At 44.7% G+C, this 22,955-nt stretch overlaps 1 protein-coding gene across 2 annotated transcripts in view; it reads left to right on the plus strand.

Annotated features, from left to right (window-relative positions):
• The window catches only part of NFX1 (nuclear transcription factor, X-box binding 1), a 73,141-nt gene extending 58,220 nt beyond the window's left edge, over positions 1 to 14,921 (plus strand). For both annotated transcript variants that reach the window (XM_008695112.2, XM_008695113.2), the window contains exons 16-24: positions 1,199 to 1,429; positions 2,290 to 2,363; positions 3,601 to 3,702; positions 4,468 to 4,509; positions 10,575 to 10,673; positions 11,243 to 11,309; positions 12,494 to 12,639; positions 13,343 to 13,447; positions 14,644 to 14,921. In XM_008695112.2, the coding sequence (XP_008693334.2) occupies positions 1,199 to 1,429; positions 2,290 to 2,363; positions 3,601 to 3,702; positions 4,468 to 4,509; positions 10,575 to 10,673; positions 11,243 to 11,309; positions 12,494 to 12,639; positions 13,343 to 13,447; positions 14,644 to 14,716 (939 nt within the window). In that variant the 3' untranslated portion in view covers positions 14,717 to 14,921. The remainder of the gene's footprint in view (positions 1 to 1,198; positions 1,430 to 2,289; positions 2,364 to 3,600; positions 3,703 to 4,467; positions 4,510 to 10,574; positions 10,674 to 11,242; positions 11,310 to 12,493; positions 12,640 to 13,342; positions 13,448 to 14,643) is intronic.
• The last annotated feature ends 8,034 nt before the right edge of the window (positions 14,922 to 22,955 follow it).

The raw sequence follows: 22,955 nt of genomic DNA on the forward strand, positions 1-22,955 counted from the left end.
ATAGTCCTTATTAGTATTTATTTTTCCTCTATAAATCTGTCTTCCTCTGAGAGTAACTATTCTAAGACATCCATTTATTATCTTTGTGTTGATGGCTTATTTAGACTTCATGCGACAAATATTTACTGCATACCTACTGTGTGCTAGATGTAACAGGCCTGGTTTGAGTGATTCAGAAGAGAACAAGGCAGGTGTGACTGCTGCTCTCATGGAGCCTTCATTTTGGGGCGGAAGGCAGGCGCGTAAACAGTCAATTATAAGTGCAGTGGCAGGGGAAGTACAAAGTACTGAGGAGGATGGAAAGGAGCCCACACCCAAGGAAAGTGTTTGTAGAGGATGTAACCTCCTAAAGGTTAGTGAAAAGGTAGGCAAGTAATGAGGGGAGGGGACAATAGAGGATACAGCGTGTGCAAAAATTATCTCCGGACCCTGGCAGTAGTGTAAGTTTTTAGTGATTGGGAACTACATTCTACCAAAGTACTTCTAAAGTGATTCTAAAGCAGTTAGAAGTATGTACGTCCTAGAATTTGGAAGCCTCTTCAAGAGTAAAAGTTATGTGTCACTAGAGTCAAAGTATATTCCTCCTTTTGAGGGTTCTTGAAAGAATTCGAGTGAATAAATGAGTAACCTTCGGTCCCACAGAAATAAAATTCCAGCATCTTTTTCCTGGAAGAAGGTGATTTAAAAAAAAAAATGAGTTTGGGGTTTCATGGCCTGTTGCCTCTTAATTTTTTAAATGACAGAGCTGCTTAAAGCTAAGGAGACCATGAGTCAGGAGATGTGAGGAGAGTTGATTATTTAATTATTTATGTAAAATAGCCTTGCCAGCAGTCTTGAAACCATGGGTCAGGGGTGTCCCCAGCCCACAGGGTTCATGTGTCAACTCAGTGCCCTAGCTGTTTGCAAAGGGGGCGGGGGGTAGATGATCTGATCCTCTTGGTTGGTCATAGCATTTTCAAATACTCCCTAGTTATCTGGTTTCATGTGCTTGTTAGTGCAAATTCTTTTGTATCATAACAAGTATTATTAAATAAGGTTGAGATTTGTTCATTTTCAAGCTAACCTTTCAGATTTTAAAGATCAGCCGAATTTTTTTCAGATAAAAGTAACTTTTTGAAAATTCAGCTTAAATATGAAGTTAAAACCCATCCCAGATCCCACATGGAGATAAGAATCTGGCTACTTCTGTCTCTCCTAGTTACGAAGCAACATCCCCTGTCACCTGGCTGATATCTCTTGCGGATTACCCTGCAGTGCCACGCTATCGTGTGGGATGCACAAGTGTCAGAGACTTTGTCACAAAGGAGAGTGTCTTGTGGATGAGGCCTGCAAGCAGCCCTGCACCACCCCCAGAGCTGACTGTGGCCATCCGTGTATGGCGCCCTGCCACCCCAGCTCACCCTGCCCCATGACTGCTTGTAAAGCCAAGGTGCGTATTCCTGGCTCCAGATAGGGCATTGACTGTGGTTCTGGGGCTGCTCATGAGTCCAGAGCTGCCTGCAGAGGCGCTTGGGCACACATTCTAACCAGAGGTCATTGGTTGCAAGGAACCAATAAGTTAGCAAGAGAAGGGTGGAGTAAATTATACAGATTTCTGTCTGCCCAGCTTGAAATGGCCTTTTAGTTCAGGAGGTACCCACTGCCACCTGACCCACAGGCTCTGTCTCTCTCCCTTAGAGCAGTTTCTCAAGAGAGACTTAGATTGCCTGCTCTGTTTATTCAACAAATATATAAGTGTTTTGTGCAAGATGTTTTGCTAGGTGCTGGGGCTGTACCAGTGAATAGGAGACACATGGTCCCTTCATTTAGACGGGACAGATATTGACTACTCACTCAGGTAATGAATTACGACTGCGGTGAACAAGAAGTTACACCTTTGTAGAGGGTGCTGTGAGAGCATGTGAGTGGGAGACAGCCTGGTCTGAGGGGGGATCTAGGCAAAGTCTCCCTGAGGAGATGAAAGCAGATGCATGAGGCGAACTTGATTAGGCTTTGGATGGTCCTGGCCAGGTTCAGTGGTAAAAACTTTAGGCCTGCCCTTTCAGGTAGGGTTAAGGACACGAGTAGTTCCCAGAAAGTGTCACCGTAGAGTGAACGGTTCCCTCCTAGCGTGTCAACTGCCACATTGTCAGTTTGCGTGTATGGTTAGCTTCCTCCATCCTGAAGGGTAGCCACTCACTGTCTGTATCCTCCGCCATGGTTTGATTTGAGAGCAGCTTTAAAAGTGAAACCTGCCTATTCACATGGTTTCCATGTGCTAAAAGTCACTCCATGTTAATCTTATTTCAGATAGAGCTGCAGTGTGAATGTGGACGAAGAAAAGAGATGATGATTTGCTCTGAGGCATCAAGTACTTATCAAAGGTTAGTGCTACTTAAATGTTAACAGTGGTGGATCTCAGTACACAGAGGGTACACATGTGTTTACATGTGTTTATTGTTGAATCCTTGCAACTTTTGTCAAGTTTGGAAAGTTTTTTTCTTTTTTTTTTTAGAAAGAGCTTGTGTAGGGGCTCCTGGGTGGCTCAGTTGGTTAAGCATCTAACTCTTGGTTTTGTCTCAGGTCATGATCTTGTGGTCATGGAATAGAGCCCCGCTTCAGGCTCTGCACTCAGCGAGGAGTCTGCTTCAGATTCTTTCTCCCTCCCGCTTGTGCTCTCTCTCGCTCTCAAATAAATAAATAAATATCTTTTTTTTAAAAAAGTGTGCAAGCTGGGAGTCGTGGGAAGGGCGGATGGAGAGAGAATCTTAAGCAGACTCCCCACTGAGTGCAGAGCCAGACACAGGGCTCAAACCCATGACCCTGAGATAACGGCCTGAGCTGAAATCAAGAATCAGACACTTAACAGAGTGATCCACCCAAGTGCCCCTGGAAAGTTTTTTAAAATAAATTTTCCTGAATCTAGTTTTTCTGGTTTAGAGAAAAAGTACTGCTTTGTGTCCCTTTCCTTCCTTAACTTTCATTTGTAAAATGACCTTTTTATTTTTCCTCCTCTTTCTTTCCCTCTCTCTCCCTTCTGGTCTTATTACAGCATGAGATCAGAAGGGATGATATCCCGAAGTTGTATGAATTGCTTTAAAATCCCACCACTTGTGGTGGCATAGCCAGGACCAAGTCCTGTGCTCCTCCTCTGTAGTGGAGGTTTCTGACTGTTGTGAACTGTCTTTGCAGCCTCCTGAAATCCTGGGACTGGGTGGCCAGAAAGGGATCTCAGTAAGGAGGTGAAGGTGTTAGGGATGGATGGTTGTGTGTATCTCTGATTACATGCAGAGATGTGTCATGGAGATAGGATTTGGGGAGTATGAAGACATCAGAGTGGCTTTGACATCAGTGGGTTTGAATACTGACTAAATGCCAGGCATTGGCCTGGATATTCAACGGGGTTTGAATAGACTATCTCATTGCTTCTAATGGAACTACTTAGAATCTAATTGAGGAGATAGGACATAAATGTGTGGGTAGTTCATAATAGATGGGTGTCTGAGGCCCACGAATTGTCCAGTGGTAGATTCGACTTGAAAGAAGCCTTCTGTATACCTAGTATTAGGACATTCCTGGGAAACTGCAATGCCTTTTCTTCCTTTCTTTTTTATACTTCAGAATAGCTGCTATTTCCATGGCCTCTAAAATAACAGACATGCAGCTTGGAGATTCAGTGGAAATCAGCAAGTTAATTACTAAGAAGGAAATTCACCAAGCCAGGTAATTTTTAAAATCTGTGTCTGTTAGAGTTAATTTCCAGAGGGCAGGAACCATTCATTTGTCTCAATCTCCCACAGTGAAACCTTGCACACACAGTCGGTACTCCAACAGACATTGATGTTAAGAGACCACACTCACTCCAATCCCACGAATCTTACTTAGGATATAGCTTTTCCAGGCCTCTCTTCAAACAGTAGCCAGATGGAGCAGAGACCTAGATGTGTCCAGCCCAACCCACAGAGAACCAGCTATGTCAAGAGAGGGACGTGGGGCTGCCAGAGTGCCATTGGGAGCATGTTGTTTTGTTTCGTTTTGTGTTTTTTGAACACTGATCTAGTGGACTTCTTAGAACTGATTTTTTTTTTTTATGATTTTATTTATTTATTTGTCAGAGCACGCGTGTACACACAGGCAAGGAGAGCAGCAGGCAGAGGGAGAAGCAGGCTTCCCACTGAGCAGGGAGCCCAATGCAGGACTTGATCCCAAAACCCTGGGATCATGACCTGAGCCGAAGGCAGATGCTTAATGAACTGAGCCACCCCCGCATCCCAACTGTGGGAGCGTTTTGGGGACAATTTGAGGCCCTTCTGAAGACTCCTAGATTCCCATAACCCAGAGGCCTGCCCACCTGACCTTGAGAGGGACCTCATGCAATCATGTTTTGGCCAGAGTTTACTCTGTTTCCAGGTTGACAAAGAACTTGTTGCTGGGTAGGAACTGTGAAAATCTATGCCCTGACTTTATCTTTTTCATTTGTTTCTCAAGGCTGGAGTGTGATGAGGAATGTTTAGCCTTGGAAAGGAAAAAGTAAGTCATTTCAACTGCTTTTTATCTCCTTGTTCTTGAGCTCTGTGTAATTAATAGGGAGGAGGCGTTCACACAGCACCTGCTCTGAGTCTTTTGCTGCTGTTGGAGATTAAGAGAAATTCGATCATCAGGAATTGAAATGTCTAAGGATAAACCACTTAGGTGATTTCAGCATATTTCTGAAACATGAGCTTGTTGGTTTGGGGCATGGTATAAACATCACATGCCATAGCATACTTATTCACTGACTGGCAGACTTCCTGATTCCAATGGAGATAAGAAGCTTAAAATTTTTTTAATGACCTTTTATGTTGAAGTATTAACATACATATAGAAAGATCAGAAGGGTACAGATCAGTGAGTCATCACAATGTAAATACAGTGGTGTAATCAGCACCCAGGTCAAGAAATAGGAAATTGCCAGAACACTTATGTATACTCCACAAAGATAAAATGCCTATCCTGACTTCTAACACTTTAGTTTTGTCTGTTTTTGAACTTTATATAAATGATGAAATCTTATAGTTTGCATTATTTTTGTCTGCCTTCGTTCATTACATTTGTGATATTCTTCTTGTTGCATGTAGCAATACTTTGTTCATTTGCATTGCTGCATGATATTTTATTGTATTAAGATATTTATTTATCATTCTACCATTAATAGGTATGTGTGTGGTTATCTGTATCGGGCTGTTACAAATAATGCTCTGTTAAGAACATCTGTATATTTGCTTTGCTGTATGTACATACTCGTTTCTGTTAGTTACAAACTTAGGAGTAGAATTACCGATTAATAGGTTATTCATATGTTCAGCTTTAGTCGGCTCTACGCAATGGTATCCAAAATGGTTGTGTCACATTATACTCCCACCACCAGGGTAATAGTTCCCAATTTTATTAGTGCTTAGAATTGTCGGTCTTTTTTATTGTAATCTGTTCTTGTAAATGTATACCTGGATGTCACTGAGCTTTTAGTTTATATTTCCCTGATGACTAGTGAAGTCGACTTTTTTATATGTTTATTGGCAACTTGGATATCCCCTTTTTGTGAAGTGCCTACTCAAACTCTTGCTTATTTTCTGATTGTGTTGTCTTTTTCATATTGATTAGTAGAATTTCTTTATACATTTTGGGTGTGAATCCTTTGTTGGTTTTATATATTATATTTTCCTGCACTTCGTGCTTTCAGTTTTCACTCTCTTAATGGTATCTTTTGATAAGCAGAAGTTTCTAATTTTAATGTAGTCCAGTTTATCTGTCTTTTCCTTAGTGACTAGTGGTTTTTATGTCTTGTTTTAAGAAGTATTTGTCTATCCTGAGGTCATGATGATACACTGTTATTGTCTAGAAGCTGTATCACGTATTACTTGTCACGTTTAGATCTACAGTTGAGCTTGGTTTAAGGAGAGTTCACAGTTCAGTTTTTTTCCATATGAATATTCATGTAACCAGTACTGTTATCAAGATGTCCTTTTCTCAGTCTTTCCAATGCCATTTGTCTTAAATCAAGTATTCATATCGTGTGTGAATCTATTTCTGAGCTGCTTGTCTTCCACCACACTAGTATCACACTCTTAATTGTTGTACCTTTATAACAATAAAGTTCTTTTTTTTTTTTTAAAGGCAACTTTTTTTTTTTTTTTTAAGATTTTATTTATTTATTTGACAGAGAGAGAGACAGCCAGCGAGAGAGGGAGCACAAGCAGGGGGAGTGGGAGAGGAAGAAGCAGGCTCATAGCAGAGGAGCCTGATGTGGGGCTCGAACCCAGTACGCTGGGATCACGCCCTGAGCCGAAGGCAGACGCTTAACCGCTGGGCCACCCAGGCGCCCCTATAACAATAAAGTTCTTAATATCTGATAGTATATCTCTTCCAGCATGGTTGTTCTTCAAGATTAACTTGGCTATTCTTGAGCATTTGCATTTCCATTTAAACTTTAGAGTTAGCTTATCAGTATCTGCCCCAAAACCTACTAAGATTTTTATTGAATTGGTATTTAATTTATAGATCAAGTGGGGGAGGTTTGACATTTTTATAACATTAAGTCTCTTCATCCATGAGCAAGGTATATCCTTCCATTTATTCCTGTCTTCTTTGATTTCTCTCAATAATACTTTATAGTTTTCTGTATACAGATTTTGTACATCTTTCAGTAGATTTGTTCCTTGCTATATTTGATGTTTTTTGACACTTTTTTAAATGGTTATTTTTCCTGTGTCACTTTTTTTTTCTTTTTGCTCAGCTACTCCCCCCTTCCTGTATCACTTTTAAATCTAATTTTTAAAAAAATAATTTTCTAATTGCCCTGTTGCTGGTATATAGAAATAGAATTGATGTTTGTTGACCTGTATTCGCAGCCTTGCTAAATTCACTTACTATTTCATGCCCTCTTCCAATAATAGTTTCATTTCTTTACAATTCTTAACTTTTTTCTTTTTCTTGCCTTATTGCTAGAGCCTCCACTACAGTGTTGGATAGAAGGTGGTGATGATAGACATTCCTGACATCAGACAGCTTTGACTATTTCACCATTAAATATGATGTTTCCTGTTAGTTATTTGAAGATACTCTTTATTAGATTAAGGGGCATTTATTCAGTGACCCGCAGACTTCCTGATTCTAACAGAGATTGATTAAAAGGTATAGCCCTCTAAATGTTAACAATTGGAGAACTTAAGTGAACTGGTATACAGACAGTCCCCAACTTACAGTGATTTGACTTACAATTTTTCAACTTCACAATGGTGTAAAAGCAATACACATTCAGTAGAAACCATACCTCAAATTTTGAATTTTGATCTTTTCTCGGGGTAGCAATATGCAGTCCAGTGTTCTCTTTTGATACTGGGCAGTGACAGCGACCTACAGCTCCCAGTCAGCCATGCAGTCATAAGCGTAAACGACCCATACACTTAACCATTCTGTACTCATACAGCCATTCTGTTTTTCACTTTCAGTACAGTGTTCAGTAAATTACATGGGATGTTCAACACTTAATTATAAAATAGGCTTTGTGGGGCGCCTGGGTGCCTCAGTCAGTTGAGCGTCCGACTCTTGGTTTCAGCCCAGGTCATGATCATAGGGTCATTTGATCGAGCCCCGTGTCAGGCTCTGCGCTCAGCGGGGCATCTGCTTCAGATTCTCTCCCTCTGCCCCCCCCCACTCTCACATGTGCATGTGCACACACACACACTCTCTCAAATAAATAAAATCTTAAAAAATAAAATGAGCTTTGTGTAAGATGATTTTGCCCAGCTTACTAAGGTAAGTGTTCTGAGCACATTTAAGGTAGACCAGGCCAAGCTATGATGTTTGGTAGGTTAGATATATTAAATGCATCTTTGACTTAACAATATTTTGAATTTACAGTGGTTTTATCATTATATTTTTGTCACTTTGAAAATTTCTCAAGATAAATAGCTAAACAAAAACAGACAAATGCAAACAAAGTATAGTCCTATTTTATCTTGAAATTTGCCTTTCCACTATTGTTAACAGTACCTCTTTAAGTGGCTTTAAGGGGATAAATAATAGCACTGCCCAAATTTCCCTTGGCTTGACCCTTATGATAACTATAATAACTGCTGTTCAAAACTCTTGACCTTTAAGAACCATCAGTCACAGTGTTCTGAGCTGCAAAATGTGAACCGAGCCATGAGTATTCAGAAATGCTGTAGTGAATACACAGGAGGCCTCTAAAGCATGGAAGTGCACCTTTGTGTAGTTGAGAGACAGTATTATATAGTAGACTAGAGTCAGATTACCTGGATTTGAATCCTGCCTTCACAGATCACTTAGCTATGTGACATTCGGCAAGTCCATATTCTTTTGAAGCTTTAATGTTCATAAAAATCTGTGGAAATGGTGACCATGTATGCCTCCCACAGTTGTTGTGAGGATTAAATTAGTTATTAGTTAGCCTCAGTAAATTTAGTTACTGATTAGAACTGGCTCTCTCGGGGCACCTGGTTGGCTCAGTGTTAAGCGTCTGCCTTTTTAAAAATTAAAAATCTTAGGGGCGTCTGGGTGGGTCAGGCAGTTAAACGTCTGCCTTCAGCTCAGGTCGTGATCCTAGAGTCCTGGGATTGAGCCCTATGTCGGTCTCTTTCTTTGGCGGGGGGGTGGGGAGCCTGCTTCTCCCTCTTCCTCTGCCTGCCAGTCCCTGCTTGTCTCCCTCTCTCTCTGTCAAATAAATAAATAAAATCTTTTAAAAAATAAAAATTAAAAAATTAAAATTTTTTTTTTGAAATTTTATTTATTCATTCATGAGAGACAGACAGAGGCCAGGGTAGAGGGAGAAGCAGGGAGCCCGATGCGGAGCTTGATCCCAGGACCCTGGGATCATGACCTGAGCCAAAGGCAGATGCTTAATCATCTGAGCCATCCAGGTGCCCTAAAAAATTAAATCTTAGGGGCGCCTGGGTGGCACAGCGGTTAAGCGTCTGCCTTCGGCTCAGGGCGTGATCCCGGCGTTATGGGATCGAGCCCCACATCAGACTCCTCCGCTATGAGCCTGCTTCTTCCTCTCCCACTCCCCCTGCTTGTGTTCTCTCTCTCGCTGGCTGTCTGTATCTCTGTCGAATAAATAAATAAAATCTTTAAAAAAAAAAAAAATTAAATCTTAAAAAAATACCATCTAACGTTGCAAACATACATTCTGTTGCAGAAATGAAAAACTGGCAGGCCAAATTCAGCCCTCAGATATGTTTTATTGGTGTTTAAATTTGAATTTGTGACCAACTAATCAAAACATCAAAAAATCTCTCTTGAAAATTTCTCTCGAAAATTTGAAAATTAAGCTTAAACCAGATTCTTACGGGCATTAAACTTGCAAGAGACCCCTATCTCAGTGTAAACAAAAATTGTACTAAGTGCTAAGCTGAATTTTTTTTCTCTTTACAAAAGAAAGACATAACTGAGTGTTGGGGTGCCATGAAACTCATCCACTGCCAGTCAAAACACAAATGGGCAGTTGTGGAAAACTCAGACCGTGTTGCTCATGAGTCTGGCATCCATGCCATCTCAACCAGTAATCCCACACCTGGAAATATTTTCCAGAGAAATAACCTTAGAAGTTTTTTGCCCAGTGATACTGTGTCACTTAAAATCTCAATATTTAGGTAAATTCTGGTATATACATAATTAGAAGATTATGCAGCTATTAAAACAGTAAATGTGAAAAACAAGTAGTAAAATGAGAAATGCCAATCATATAATGATAGGTGAAAAAAGGTGCCAAGTTGGGTTTTTTGGTTTTGTTTTGTTTAAGATTTTATTTATTTATTAAGATTTTATTTATTTATTAGAGAGACAGCCAGTGAGAGAGGGAACACAAGCAGGGGAAGTGGGAGAGGAAGAAGCAGGCTCCTAGCAGAGGAGCCTGATGTGGGGCTCGATCCCAGGATTCTGAGATCACGCCCTGAGCCAAAGGCAGACGCTTAACGACTGAGCCACCAGGCGCCCCTAAAATTTTATTTTTAAGTAATCTCTACACCCACCGTGGGGCTCAAACTTATAACCCAGAGATCACAAGTCACATGTTCCACTGACTGAACCAGCCAGGTGCCCCAGATGCCAAGTTTTATACACTCATTGCAACTACTTAAAGGGAAAAAAATCTTAAAGGATGTGTACTAAAATATAGTGCTTATGTTGTTAATGGAATTCTTCCCTTTATTTTCCAGATTTTCTGTGATACTGATTTTAATGTTTATGTGTCTACTTTGTGTATCTGATGTTTAGGTGAAACCTCAGAGACCTCCATCCCCCACTGACCACTCCCAGTGCTCTCATTCCCCACCCCCCTTCTCTTCACCAGATAACCCAGGCTGCCAGTGTCAGCCCATTTGGTTCACTCAGACCCATACAGATTTGTCTTGTTTATTTTCTTCTAGGAAGACAAAATCATATCTTGTCCCAGGTACTTATTCCCTTCTTAATAATTGGGTTTACTGAAATGGCATCATTAATATATAAAGAATTTAGGACATGGGGGGTACTCTGTGTTACTATAAGAAGTTTTCCTCCCCTTCCTGTCCTTTTATTTACTTCTCTCTTATTTTCAGGCGGTTAGCAGAGGCATTTCACATTAGTGAGGATTCCGATCCTTTCAATGTACGTTCTTCAGGGTCGAAATTCAGTGACAGTTTAAAAGACGATGCCAGGTATGTATGTAACTTGTTACCAGCTTTCTTAATTGTGGCTTATAAAAGTGTTTGGTCTTTTAAGATGCAGTAACTAATATGTACTCCTCTGTGATTGAGCCAGTTAAAGTTTGTATATCTATTACAAGAGATTATATGATGTTTAATAAAAATCCTTTCTTGGTTTCTCACAGTTGTCCCCTTGAAGAATTGAGCATGGGGTTTGGGGTGGGGACGGGATGGACCCTGTAGTAGACGTTTGGGCCTCCCTAGGGCTTGGACTAGCCTGACCTGAGAGATCTGTGGCTGCCGACATGAGCCCTCACTTGGGCAGTAACAGCTCTTATTTTCCTCCTGGCCCTCCAGACAGCTCTTTCTCCTTCCATCTTCTCCTTTCTCATACTTGTTTTCTCTTTTTGTCTTCCTTTGTTAGTCATAGTCAGTCTTTTGTTATCTGACAATTCCTGGCCTTTGCCATTTTTCTCCCCACAGTGTTCATTGTCTGCAGGTTATGGGCAGAGAGCGTGGGTGGAAGGGATTCTCAAAGAGCAAGAACAGATGAAATTAACTGTGGTGATTTCTCATTTCAGGAAGGATTTAAAGTTTGTCAGTGACATTGAAAAAGAAATGGAAGCCCTTGTGGAGGCCGTGAACAAGGTTGAAGTCAAAACACCCAACTGGACATGTCTCTAAGGCCAGCTTGATTAAAAAAAAAAAAAACAAAAAAAACACCAATCAAGTCCCAGGAACACCATCAGTGTAGAGTAGTTACAGGAAAAATTCATAACTTCTTGACGATCCTTATCTTCCCCAAAAGCCCAGCCATTATAACATCCATAGAAGCCTTGTCCTGGTTCAGCAAAGATATCCTTGATCAAATTCAGCATAAATAAAAAATCTTAGCTCAGTGACTAAGAATGGGTGAAGAAGCTCTGGACGGCCGGGGGCATTCAGTAGTGACAGCTGAATGACTGTGGGGCACTTAGGAAGACATGATCTCTGGGGGGCTCTTATATGATAGGGCACATTGGTTCTTTATTTCCCCCAAGGCAAGGTAGAAACCCTTGGGTAAAGATCAAAAGTTGAATGACTAGAGCTGAAGAGTTGTGGTTTAGACTCCCTCAAGAGAATGAAGCCCTTGTCCCGGAGGTAGCTTTAAGGGAAAAAGTCTTTAATGTCAGAAGCAGCCAACCCCAGGGTAGCTCCCTCTTTGTTCCGTGGGTACCGTGACTGAGGATGAAATGCCTGTATTAGTTCCATACCTAATGAAGGTGGATTTCCTTCCCACCATCTCCGTTAGCCCCTGCCTTTCCTCCCTTCCTTCTGTTCCCACTTCCCAGGATACTAACATGAAGGAGAAGATGGAATCTTTGTTCCTCTCCTAATAAGGAAACCCGCGCAAGTGTATTTCCCTGCTAGTGTGTCTGTACCTGCACACTCATGATTTTTAGTATAGAACATATTTTTGTAAGAAATTAGATTGTCTTGTTTTATGTCTTCAATTTATTTAGTCATTTCTTGGGTATATCACTTACTTCCCAGTTACCAGCCCCTCAGGAGGAACCATTATACTGTCCACTTAGTTTCTTTTCACTTCCCCTTGCCCTAACCCTGGCCAGGTGCTACTGTTGTGGCTCACAGAATAGATGAAGGAAGTGCATTAGACCTCATCCTCCCAAACCCCTTGGCTTGCTTGGCAGCCAGGAAAATACCATATGCTGTAGGCCTCTAAAACTCAGCCACCTTTGTTGACCCAGATGTTTGGTGTGGTGGGAAGGACCTTTGTAAGTATATTCTGTTTTCAGGATTTTATCAGTCAGTCATCTTTTCCCTCAATACAGGGAAAGAATAGTAAGAAGAGCCACTGCTTCCCTCCCATGAACAGAGACCACCGCCGGATCATCCACGACCTGGCCCAAGTGTATGGCCTGGAGAGCGTGAGCTATGACAGTGAGCCAAAGCGCAATGTTGTGGTCACTGCGGTCAGGTGGGTTGATCTTGCCATCACAGGAGGAACTGCTCATTGCGGCAAGCTAGACCTCGGAAGCAAGGTCTATCCACATTTGCTTGCCTTACTTCCTCTCCTAGCTGGCTAGCCTTTCTGACATGATCAGAAGGTCTGAACCAGAGAGCAAAGTCCATGCTTCAGTCCACGGGACAGACATGCCTAAAGGCATGCAAGGCTCTTGTCTGCCCCGTTCATGAGCGACACTGGAGGCAGCATTTCCTCAGGCACAGGGAACAGACCCTGAGAGCCTGGGTTGAGTGCCTGCCTATCACATCTGTCTGTCCTTTCTTCCCTTGTCCTCCTGGCATGATGAAAACAAAAAATGCTGGACTCTGATTCAGGGCATCCCTCATAAACAGTGTTTCCTGTTAGGGGAAACAGAGGCTGTAACATGACCTGGGAAGTGACAGGGAGGATCTAGGGTCATTGTCGGAACCTGACAGAGTAAGTCCTTATCAGTGAAGAGACTTGAGTATGGGACGAGAGGGAGCAGGTACCAGGCCCAGGCAGGGGTGGGTGGAAAGACGAGGGTTAAATGAAGGTGACTGTGCCTGAGAGGAGACGGGTCACATCAGAGGACTGAGCAGCAGCACAGTGAAAGTCATGACTGGATTTCCAGTGGTCTGCCTGTCTCCACAAACAATTCTCACTTTTCAATACTTTGTGTTCTGACTTTTATCAGAGGGAAGTCCATTTGTCCTCCTACCACGCTGACAGGTGTCCTTGAAAGGGAAATGCAGTCACGGCCTCCACCACCAATTCCTCATCACAGACATCAGACAGACAAGTAAGGATCCTTCAGCTGCTTTTCAAGGCCCCTGTCTATTCAGAGAAGCCAGCAGGGGCTGAACTGTCCAGGACTCCACCAGCCATTGGCAACCTCTCAGGCCTGGCCTTGGGGTACTTTGTTCAAATAAGTAAGGTTTGACTGGAATGTCAGACATTTGTTCATGCCAGAGGGGTCCCAAGTTTGATGTTTGTAATGCCCACTTTCCCTCTGGGGAAAAGTCACTGGACATAACTTCCATGGTGTAGGTGGTGACACTGGAAAGTGGATTCAGTCTGTCACACCAGAGGATTTAGGAACATCACATGGTTCACAACAGTTCATCTGGAGGCGAAAGGTAGTGGGCCGGGGTTGCAGTGAAGGTGGAGATTTTTGTGTTTTGACTTGTCTCCTACTATATGGTTTGAATAATTTTTACAACAAAAACATATATTCATGATTTAAAGAGAAAAGAAAACCACATTGGCAAGCAGCAAGTCTCAGGAGCAGGGAAGGAGCACCATCCCTGTTTCCCTCACTGTGACTGAGGCAGCATTGCTGAAAGTTGCTCTGAAACCCAGCAGGGTCCCTAATGCTGTTCTGGCCTTCCACACAGCAGCCGTACCGGAACCTCTTATATGAAACCTCTGGGAGGGAGGGGCAGTTTACAGGGTCACCATAATGGCCTTAGCAATCAGTGTTCCCGAGGACTGGACAGGACAGCTAGGTGTTGCCCATTGGGCATAACCTTGGCAAGGATTGCCTAGATTAGTGTAGTTCCCCAGGACCGGCCTGCTTCAGCCCTGGAGAGCAGAAGGCCTGGATTCTAGTCAGCCCAGCTCCGTCTCCACGTGGGCAGTGGTTTTGGAGATGTGAGGGTATTCCACATGTTACTCCACAGCTCTGTCCAGTACCGCCTCCACGTAACCATGTGGGATCTTTGGCTTGTTTACGCCATGCTATCTTTTCTTCCCTTTGTTTGCTTTGTTTTTGTATTAAACTTTATTGTGGAAAACTTTTAGAGTAGAGACAGTAGTGTTAATATAATGAACCCCTGTGTGCCCATCACCAGATTTCAACAGTTACCAGCTCACGTGGGCCCCACTGTCTTATCAAAGCTTTGCAAATGGTAAATCAGTTGATCCTTAACTTTCTGAAGACATTAGTCTGTTTCCCCCAAACAAGAAAAGATTGATCATTCTTTGTTTGCTTTTCAGGAATCCTACAAGCAGTAATTTACAGAAAATAGCCAAGGAACCAGTAATTGACTACTTTGATGTCCAGGACTAAGAAGATCAAGATGCACTTAGATAAAAGAATGATTAGGTGTGACGGAGACTCGTTTGCCAGCAGATAAATCGTGCTTGTTCCCAACTGCCTGGTGGACTCACACACAGCCTCACAGACTGTCTTATACTGATACGTCCAAAGCATGAGTGTGTCAGAAATCCCCTTGTCCCCTATTCTGTCTGTATAAAGTGTTTCAGTACGGCCAGATCACTGTAATTGCTTAGAGGGCCGGGGGAACATTGGGCTTGATTTGAACAAACCAGAATTTTAGCCTAAAGTGGCACTTACTCATAGCCTCAGTTGTCCCAATTATCCATCTTCCTCTTTAAAATACCTGCAACATCAGCTGCACCTCACTTTTTGGATTAATCCAAACTGATCACAGTCTTCAGAAAGACACAAGTGAACTTCTCAGTCCAAAATACCAAACATATCCAGAATCCCACATGTTGGGTTAAACCCAGCTATCTTATCTGAGTCTTTTGCCAAAAACTCTCATAGGTCTATCTAATTGAACTTATCTTAGGGGTTCTTTTTTTTTTTTTTTTTAAGATTTTATTTATTTATTTGACAGAGATAGAGACAGCTAGCGAGAGAGGGAACACAAGCAGGGTGAGTGGGAGAGGAAGAAGCAGGCTCACAGCAGAGGAGCCCGATGTGGGGCTCGATCCCACAACGCCGGGATCACGCCCTGAGCCAAAGGCAGATGCTTAACCGCTATGCCACCCAGGCGCCCCTATCTTAGGGGTTCTTGATGCCATCAGTTCTAGACATAGAAAAGGGGTCAGGGTGATTTACAGAATTCCATTTTCTAGAGTCCAGGGGCGTTTCTCATCCCATATCACTGAGCCTGTCTGGTGACAGTTTAGCTATATATGCCATGATGGTAGAGGACATAGAGCAAGCTCCTCCTCCTGCCAGTTTCACACCATGGCCTCTGTGTACTGACCAGTGTAGCTCTAACTCCTCTTTGGTTGAGAATGAGTCACAGGTGGATTTACCCTTCCTGTGTTGCTTTCTCCCAGGCCTGGAGCAGCTATAAAGGCTTTCCTTGTCTCTGTCTCTGAGCTCTGGACTTCTGTTTAAATATTCACAAAAGTGTGTAGACAGTCCAGGGCTTATCCCAGCAACCCTCTGGAGGCATTCTTGAGTCTGTGTTAAGGCAAGTGCATTGATAGTTAACATTAGTTTGGCCCTCTCTGCCTTGGCACCCCTCCAGCTTGGAGGCCAGACTTCCAACAACTTCTTTGTCCAGAGCAAGCCCAAGCCCCAGAGCAACAGATTTCAGAAGTGACATCACGAAACTGGCACTTAGTTTTCATGGGAAAAGCAGGGTCACCCTTTGGTCCTGACCCAGACAGTCTACCTTGAAAGGCAGCAGGTACAGGAGTAAGAAACAGCAACTGGAGGGAGGAAATGGAAAACTACGGAAATGCCTCTATCTAGACCCATTTAGCACAGGGCCAGTGGGCCCCAAACGCAGCAGGAAGCCCACAAGTATCTGTTACATCTTTGAAGCAGTGGTTCAGTGGATGAACTGTTCATGGAGAGTATCTCAGAATTCAGGAAGCAGGAGACCTGATTCTAGATGCCAGCTCTGCCATATAACTGCCACTTGGTGGAATGGAGGTATCACCTGCCTTACCAGCGTTGTTGTAAGGATTAAAGGAGATAAGGTACATGTAGGTGGCTGATCTCTCATGGGTGCTGAAAGTTTATATAAATGATACTTGGGGGTGCCTGACTGGCTCAGCTGGTAGAGCATCTGTCTCTTACTCTTGGGGTCATGAGTTCAAGCCGCATGTTGGGTGTAGAGTTTACTTTAAAAAAAAAAATAGGCACCTGGGTAGCTCAGTCCATTAAGCTTCTGACTCTTGATCTCAGCTCAGGTTATGATCTCAGGGTTGTGAGATTAAGCTCTGTGCTGGGCGTGGAGGCTGCTTAAGATTCTGTCTCTTCCTCTCCCTCTGCCCCTCCCCCCCCACCTCTCTGTCTGTCTCCCTCTCCCTCCCTTAAAAAAAAAAAAAAAAAGATAGTATCTGGAAAATATATAAGCACCTTCTTCCTCCATACTCTTAGCCAAGTAAAGGTATAGAATGCTGAACAGGCCTCTTCTGGTTAATGCTTATGTGCCTGCCCTGTGCAGCCTTGTGCTAGAGTTGTGGCCTGTTCTTTCACAGTAATCCAGCAGAGGATACATACCTAAACAAATATTTATAATGGAAGTAGTTGGTCTGGCACAAATAAGTCATTAGTCTTATTAAAAGCTGAGTAGAGCCGTAAGGAGTTTCCTGTGGCATGGTAGGAATGGGTTAGCTCTTGTGGTTGGGAGAAGGAAAATGGGAGGAAACAACCAGGCTGAGTCTTAAGACAGTAGATTGCCATTAGGAGAAAAAAAGCATGCCAAGGAAAAGTAAACCGCATAAGACAAGCCCAGGGATGTGGTTTGTGGTAGGGTTGAGGAAGGGTTAGTTGTCCAGAGTGCGAAGACAACTGGAAGGACAGGTGATGAGGCTGGAGAGGTAGAAAGGAAGGGGTCAGCTGTGGAGAGCCATAAGGAGCCACTGGAGTGTCCTAAGCAGAGAATGGCATGACTGGATTTTTGATCGAGTGGGAGTCAGCAAATGTCTTCTGTAAAGGTCCAGATAGGAAATATTTTAGGCTTTGTGAGTCTTTGGCTGTTGCAGCTACCCAACTCTGCCATTGTGATGTGGAAGTGACCGCAGACAATACAGAAGCAAATGAGTGTGACTCTGCCCCAGGAACACCTTATTTTACAGACACTGAAATTAGAATTTCATACAATTTTTACGTGTCACAAAATATCATTTTTTCCAGCAATTTAAAAATGTAAAAGCCATTCTTAGCTCATGGGTTGTACAAGAACAGGCAGCAGGCTGGATTTGGCCAAGGACCTTAGTTTGCCCACTCTGTTCTAGAGCAGTGTTTCTGGCAGAGTGTAAAGAAGGGATTGGAGTTAACTTGGAGGCAAGAGGCCCAGCCATGAGCTCTAGGGAGTGATCCAAGTGAAAGATGAGGGTGGCATGGGTTGGTGCTGCAAAGGGCAGAGATTCAGGAGATTGGATAGGAAGCTCGGGGACAGTGGGGAGCTAACACCCTTCGGATCACTAAAGGGACCCCAGACTTCCTCAGCAAGGGGAAGCTGCTTCTCATAGGTTTGGTGGATTCTCCACTGAGCGGCAGCCTGGGACAAGACTACGTGAGTGTGGTCTAAAGGGAGCCATTCATGGAGGAATCCCATGGGCACCACAAGCCCATACTATTGCTCCCTGAGCATTTAGCACCCCGTCCCCTTCCAACCCTTCCCTCTTCTTCAGCAGGAGATTCTTTATGGGGCCAGAGCTTTGTTCAGAGACCCAAGTTCTTATCTCTGGAATTCCCTCTGGCTTGTCCAGCAGGGCTGGCTCCTTTCAACAGTGGTGCCTATCTGAGGTGCAGTGGGAGGTTGTATTCAGGCTTGGAGATGAAAGCAGCCCTCCTGAATGCAGGGTCTGTGTGAAGCAGCTCTGGATCCTGTCCTGGACAGGCCGGAGAACAGACCAACAGGAGAGGAAGGAAGAATGTCAGTCTTGTAAGAGAAGTTCAAAGTCTCAAACAGTGGGTCCTGTGATTTAGGTTTGGAGGAGGGGATCCTTCCAGCGTGGTGTCAGCCTTCTTGCTTCCTGCCTGAAAGCCTGGAGACCTTGTTCTCTGAGGAGAACCTGCTGGTGTGCCTTCTCTTCTAAAATTGGGGCATGAATGCCTGGTCACCTTCACAGACCTGCCTTCCTCATCAGTCCTCTCATGTGCCCTACCATACCCATTGTGAAAGTTCTTCCTCCCAAGCTCCCTACATGGCCTTAGCACAGATATCCCAGGCAATCGCTCATGGCTTTTTAGAGCCCGCAAATCCCCAGAGAGCTCTAAGCTAGCCCAACCCTTCAGTCTACAAAGGCCTAGCCCAGAAGGGACAAGGCTCCATGGGGTCACTCTCAGCGTGAGCCAGGCTGAGACTGGAATCCAGGCCTTGGGTTTCCCAGCCTAGAACTGCCTTCAGGTCAGGAGGTGTCTGAGTCCTGAAGGAAAGGGCAACTGTCTTCCCCAAACAGAAGTTCCTTGGAGTCCTTCCCAGCAGCCCAGGCTACCCTCAGCCCCAGGCTTTATTGTGGTCAGTCTTCATAAGTCATAGCCTCCTGGGAGGCCCGGCTGCATATAACCCAGCTAAACTAGGATGCCTGATTGGCTGCCTCAACTCATTCTGTGAACCCTGGGCAGTTTGCTTCCAGTGTCTGGGCATTGGTTTCCCCATCTGTCAGGTCAGTAATAGTTCCTGCCCGTGTGCTGTCCCAAGCCATTGGAAGTGCAGTGGGTAGACAGGATCTGAGAGGCTGGGAGAGTCTCCCAGTGTCATGTGGCATCTTAGCACAGTCAAGCCTCCAGCCCATCCCAGGACCATCTCAGAGGATAGCTCACTTGGGGAAAGGAACAGAGCAGTTGTGAAGCTGCTCTGGCAAGGGCTGGGGCTTTCAGTCACCTCCCCGCTTTCGGTCACCCCAGGCTTGATGCAAGGGTGAGGGAGTCCAAAATACTCATGCACCCAAAATTTGCCAAGAATCTCTTCTGATAGTAGGTAACAGCTTTTGAGCACTTACTATGCACCAAGCACTGTGCTCATCTATTCCTCAAAGACCCTTGAAGTATGTATTTTTTTTTAATTTTTTAAAATATTTTATTTGTCAGAGAGAACACAAGCAGGGAGAGCGACAGGCAGAGGGAAAAGCAGGCTCCTCGCCGAGCAAGGAGGCCAGTGTGGGACTCGATCCCAGGACCCTGTGATCATGACCTAAGCCGAAGGCAGCCGCTTAACCAACTGAGCCACCAAGGCGTCCATATATATATATATATATATATTAAAGATCCATTTATTTATTTTAGAGAGAAAGTACGCGTGCAAGTGTGGGGAGGGGGAGAGAGAGACTCTCAAGCAGACTTCCCACTGAGTGCGGAGCCCAACACAGAGCTTGATCCAGCGGCATTGAGATCACGATCTAAGCCGAAACCGAAAGTTATATGCTCAACCAATGGCGTCACCCAGGTACCCCTGAAGTATATATTACTATCTCCATTTTACCAATGGGAAACTAAAGGTTAGGTCACTTGCCCAAGACCATTCTGAGTAATTGGGGATCTGAAATTCCTGTAAGGCCAGACTCCAAAACCTATGTCCTCCACTACACACAGACAACAGGGACAGCTCACACAGTTTATCTTGGAGTTGCTGGGACTGCATTGTCTGGCAGGTCAGGATAGGTGGGATGGAAGTTTATACTGTGTCCTAATGTAGAGAACACCAGCAACCCCCAGAAGATGCGACTTTTCCTAGAATGGCCACTAGGGGGAAGTATGTATCCCCAAAACAGGAGCCTGGGAAGGAGTGGGGTAGTGCTTCCACTTTGCCTCAAAAAAGCTCTTACTTAGAACTTTTTAGTAGAGTTTATAACCAGGATCTTTAAAAATTATCACCTCTCCATTTTGTTTTCTTAAAAATACTGTTTTGTTTGTTGACATAAACAGTGTAAGCACATGGGGAAAAAACATAAGTCACGCAGATATCTGAAGCAAGAATATCCCAGGCAGAGGGAACAGCCATTGCAAAGTCTCAACGGTGAAAACATGCCATGTACCTTCGAAGGAACAGCAAAGCCATCCAGCTACAGGGGAATAAATAGGGAGAGAACAGCAGGGGCTTGGAGGCCATTGGAAGACTTAGGGCAGAGGAGTGAAGGTTATGATTTGGCTTATTTTTTTAAAGGAACACTCCAGCTGATGTATTGAGACTAGACTATAGGGGCAAGTCAGAGCAAAAAGGCTGGAAGATGATCAGAAGACCACTTCTGTAATCCAAGAGAGGTGAGAGTGGCTCAAACTCTGGTGATGGTGGTGGGGTGATGAGAAATGGTTGGTTTCTAGATAATTTTGCAGGTAATACCTATAGGGTTTGCTAACAGCTGGGATGTGGGTGGGGTGTGAGAGAGAATGGAGTCAGGGACGACTTCAAAGATTTTGGCCTGAGCGATGGGAAAAGAGTGTGGGAGGAGCAGGCTTGAGGGATGAAAATCTGTCCAGTGGGCGGTTGTACATGGGAGTCTAAAGTCTGGAAACAGGATTGGACAGGAGATCTAATTTGGGGAGCTTTTGGCATGTAATGGTATTTACAGGCTGGTAAGGTCACGTTGGGAAGGAGGGTGAAAGAGAAGAGGTCCAAGGACTGTGCCCTGGATACTCCATCATCTAGAGGGTGGGGAGCTGAGGACAGGGCAGGAGTCAGACATTTCCAGAGCCGGAGCTGGGGGTTGAAGTTGGACTCAGTGCTACAGGGAAGTCCTGTGTGGTGGGGGTCTCTGGAGTTGTCCTCCTTGTTGCCTAGGAGAGTCTGGGCTTCTCTTGCTTGCCCTGACCCATCAGAACCTTTGAGAGAAGGGACTGGCCCCATGGTACAAGTCAGTTAAGGCACCAGTGTATTTGGGTTCCTGGGGCCAGGAGAGATCATGGGGCTTGGCTGCCTCCTCCCCTTTAGCCATCTCTTAAACACGGGTGCTCCCTAGGACTCCATCGTGTCTCCCTGGGCCACCTCATCCATCTGCAAGCCTTCACATGCCACTCTGGGCTTAAAAGCTCTATCTCTAGCCCAGCCTGTGTCTATCCCTGGATGCCCCACAAGCACGTCCAGTTCAGCATCTCCAACCTCCAAACTGTCTCCTGGTATATCCACTATCTTCCAGTCTCCCCTACCCCCGCACTGAGTCTCCGTTAGGAGTTCATCTTCTCCCTAATGTCCTTGACCTGGGGCCAGAGGCCAGAATAGAGGTGGGGGTTCTGGGGCAATGGGGAGGACAGGAACACACTCTTGCTGGCCCTGGCTGGGCTGTGACCCCCATCTGAGGAATCCTTATCAGCCAATGGGAATTTGGTTGGGTTCCTGGAGGACTCAAAGTCTCAGTCCTAGATTTATGGCCTCCTCTGTGTGCCTGGGTGTACCTGGCTCTGAGCTGTGTGTCTTCTCTCTCTGCCCCGACCCAGCCTATGAACCTCCAGCCGCCCTCATCAAGACCCCCCACTGGTCCCATAGCATGAGCATCCCCTCCAGAAGCCCCTGGACACACCCTCCAGCACCCACCTACCGTCTTGACTCCTGAGCACAGACATGGGGGAGACCATGACCTCTGGCAAACTCTTCCTCACCTTGCTTCATCACAGCAAAATGCCAATGGCAAACCTGAAACCTGAAGCGCCTCACTCTTCTGAGCCTCATCATCCGCATTTTACAGATGAGGAAACTAAGGCCCAGAGAGGTTCAAAAACATGCCAAAGCTCAGTGGAGGGCACTTGAGTGTTTGGGGTTATTTGTTCATTAGGGGTCTTTGTTTCTCTGGTGTTTCATTATTTTAACTGTACCTGTATGTTACATATGCAAGTTTATGGGATGTATTTCACAATTTAGAGATCAAACAAACAAAAAAACTAGCCAAGGCCATATTGGTAAGGACTGGAATCCCTACTGTCTACCCCTTACCAAGCCAATCTCCCCAGGCCTCAGCTTCCTTGGATGTAAGATGGGCATGATGATGTGAGGACCACAGGAGGGTGTAGAGTGGTAACAGCAAACACACTGCCCACATGCCAGACAGAGCACATTTTCTCTTCCCAGCAGCCTTGTGAGGTGGGAGCTATTATTATCCTGTCTTATCTAAAGTCATCCGGCTAGTGAGTGGTAGAGCCAGCATTTGCATCTAGCCTGGCTGCCCTCTTTGTAGTCTCAAGGGCCACAGTAGGGCCCTGCGGCACCCAGGAGAGCGGGGTCATACCTCTTTTCCACTTCAGGGTCAGCACAGAGGTAGATGCATAGCCACTATTAGGCTGCACAGCTGTGAGGGCTTACAGCCTCCTCCCGCTGAGGGCATCAACACCCCAGCCTGGCCCAAGATGGCTGCTCCCATCTCCCTGGGCTGTAGGACCCCATCTGAGGGAGGAGACAGACTAGCCAGACCAAAGTGCTGCCTGTGGGTGCCTGTCCCTTGGAGGCCCTGAGTGGGAGTGGGAGAGCAGGCAAGGACAGGGAGTGAGGGGCTCTCCCTAAGCCAGGACTACCAGGCTGAGGACCAGACCTTTATCTGCAAAGCCCTGGAGTGGCCTGGCCTGGGGCTGGGAGTTTTTCCTCCCCTATCCTGTCCCCGTTTCA

This window comes from Ursus maritimus, unplaced genomic scaffold (genome assembly GCF_017311325.1).
Source record: "Ursus maritimus isolate PB19 unplaced genomic scaffold, ASM1731132v1 scaffold_17, whole genome shotgun sequence".
Lineage (NCBI taxonomy): Eukaryota > Metazoa > Chordata > Mammalia > Carnivora > Ursidae > Ursus > Ursus maritimus.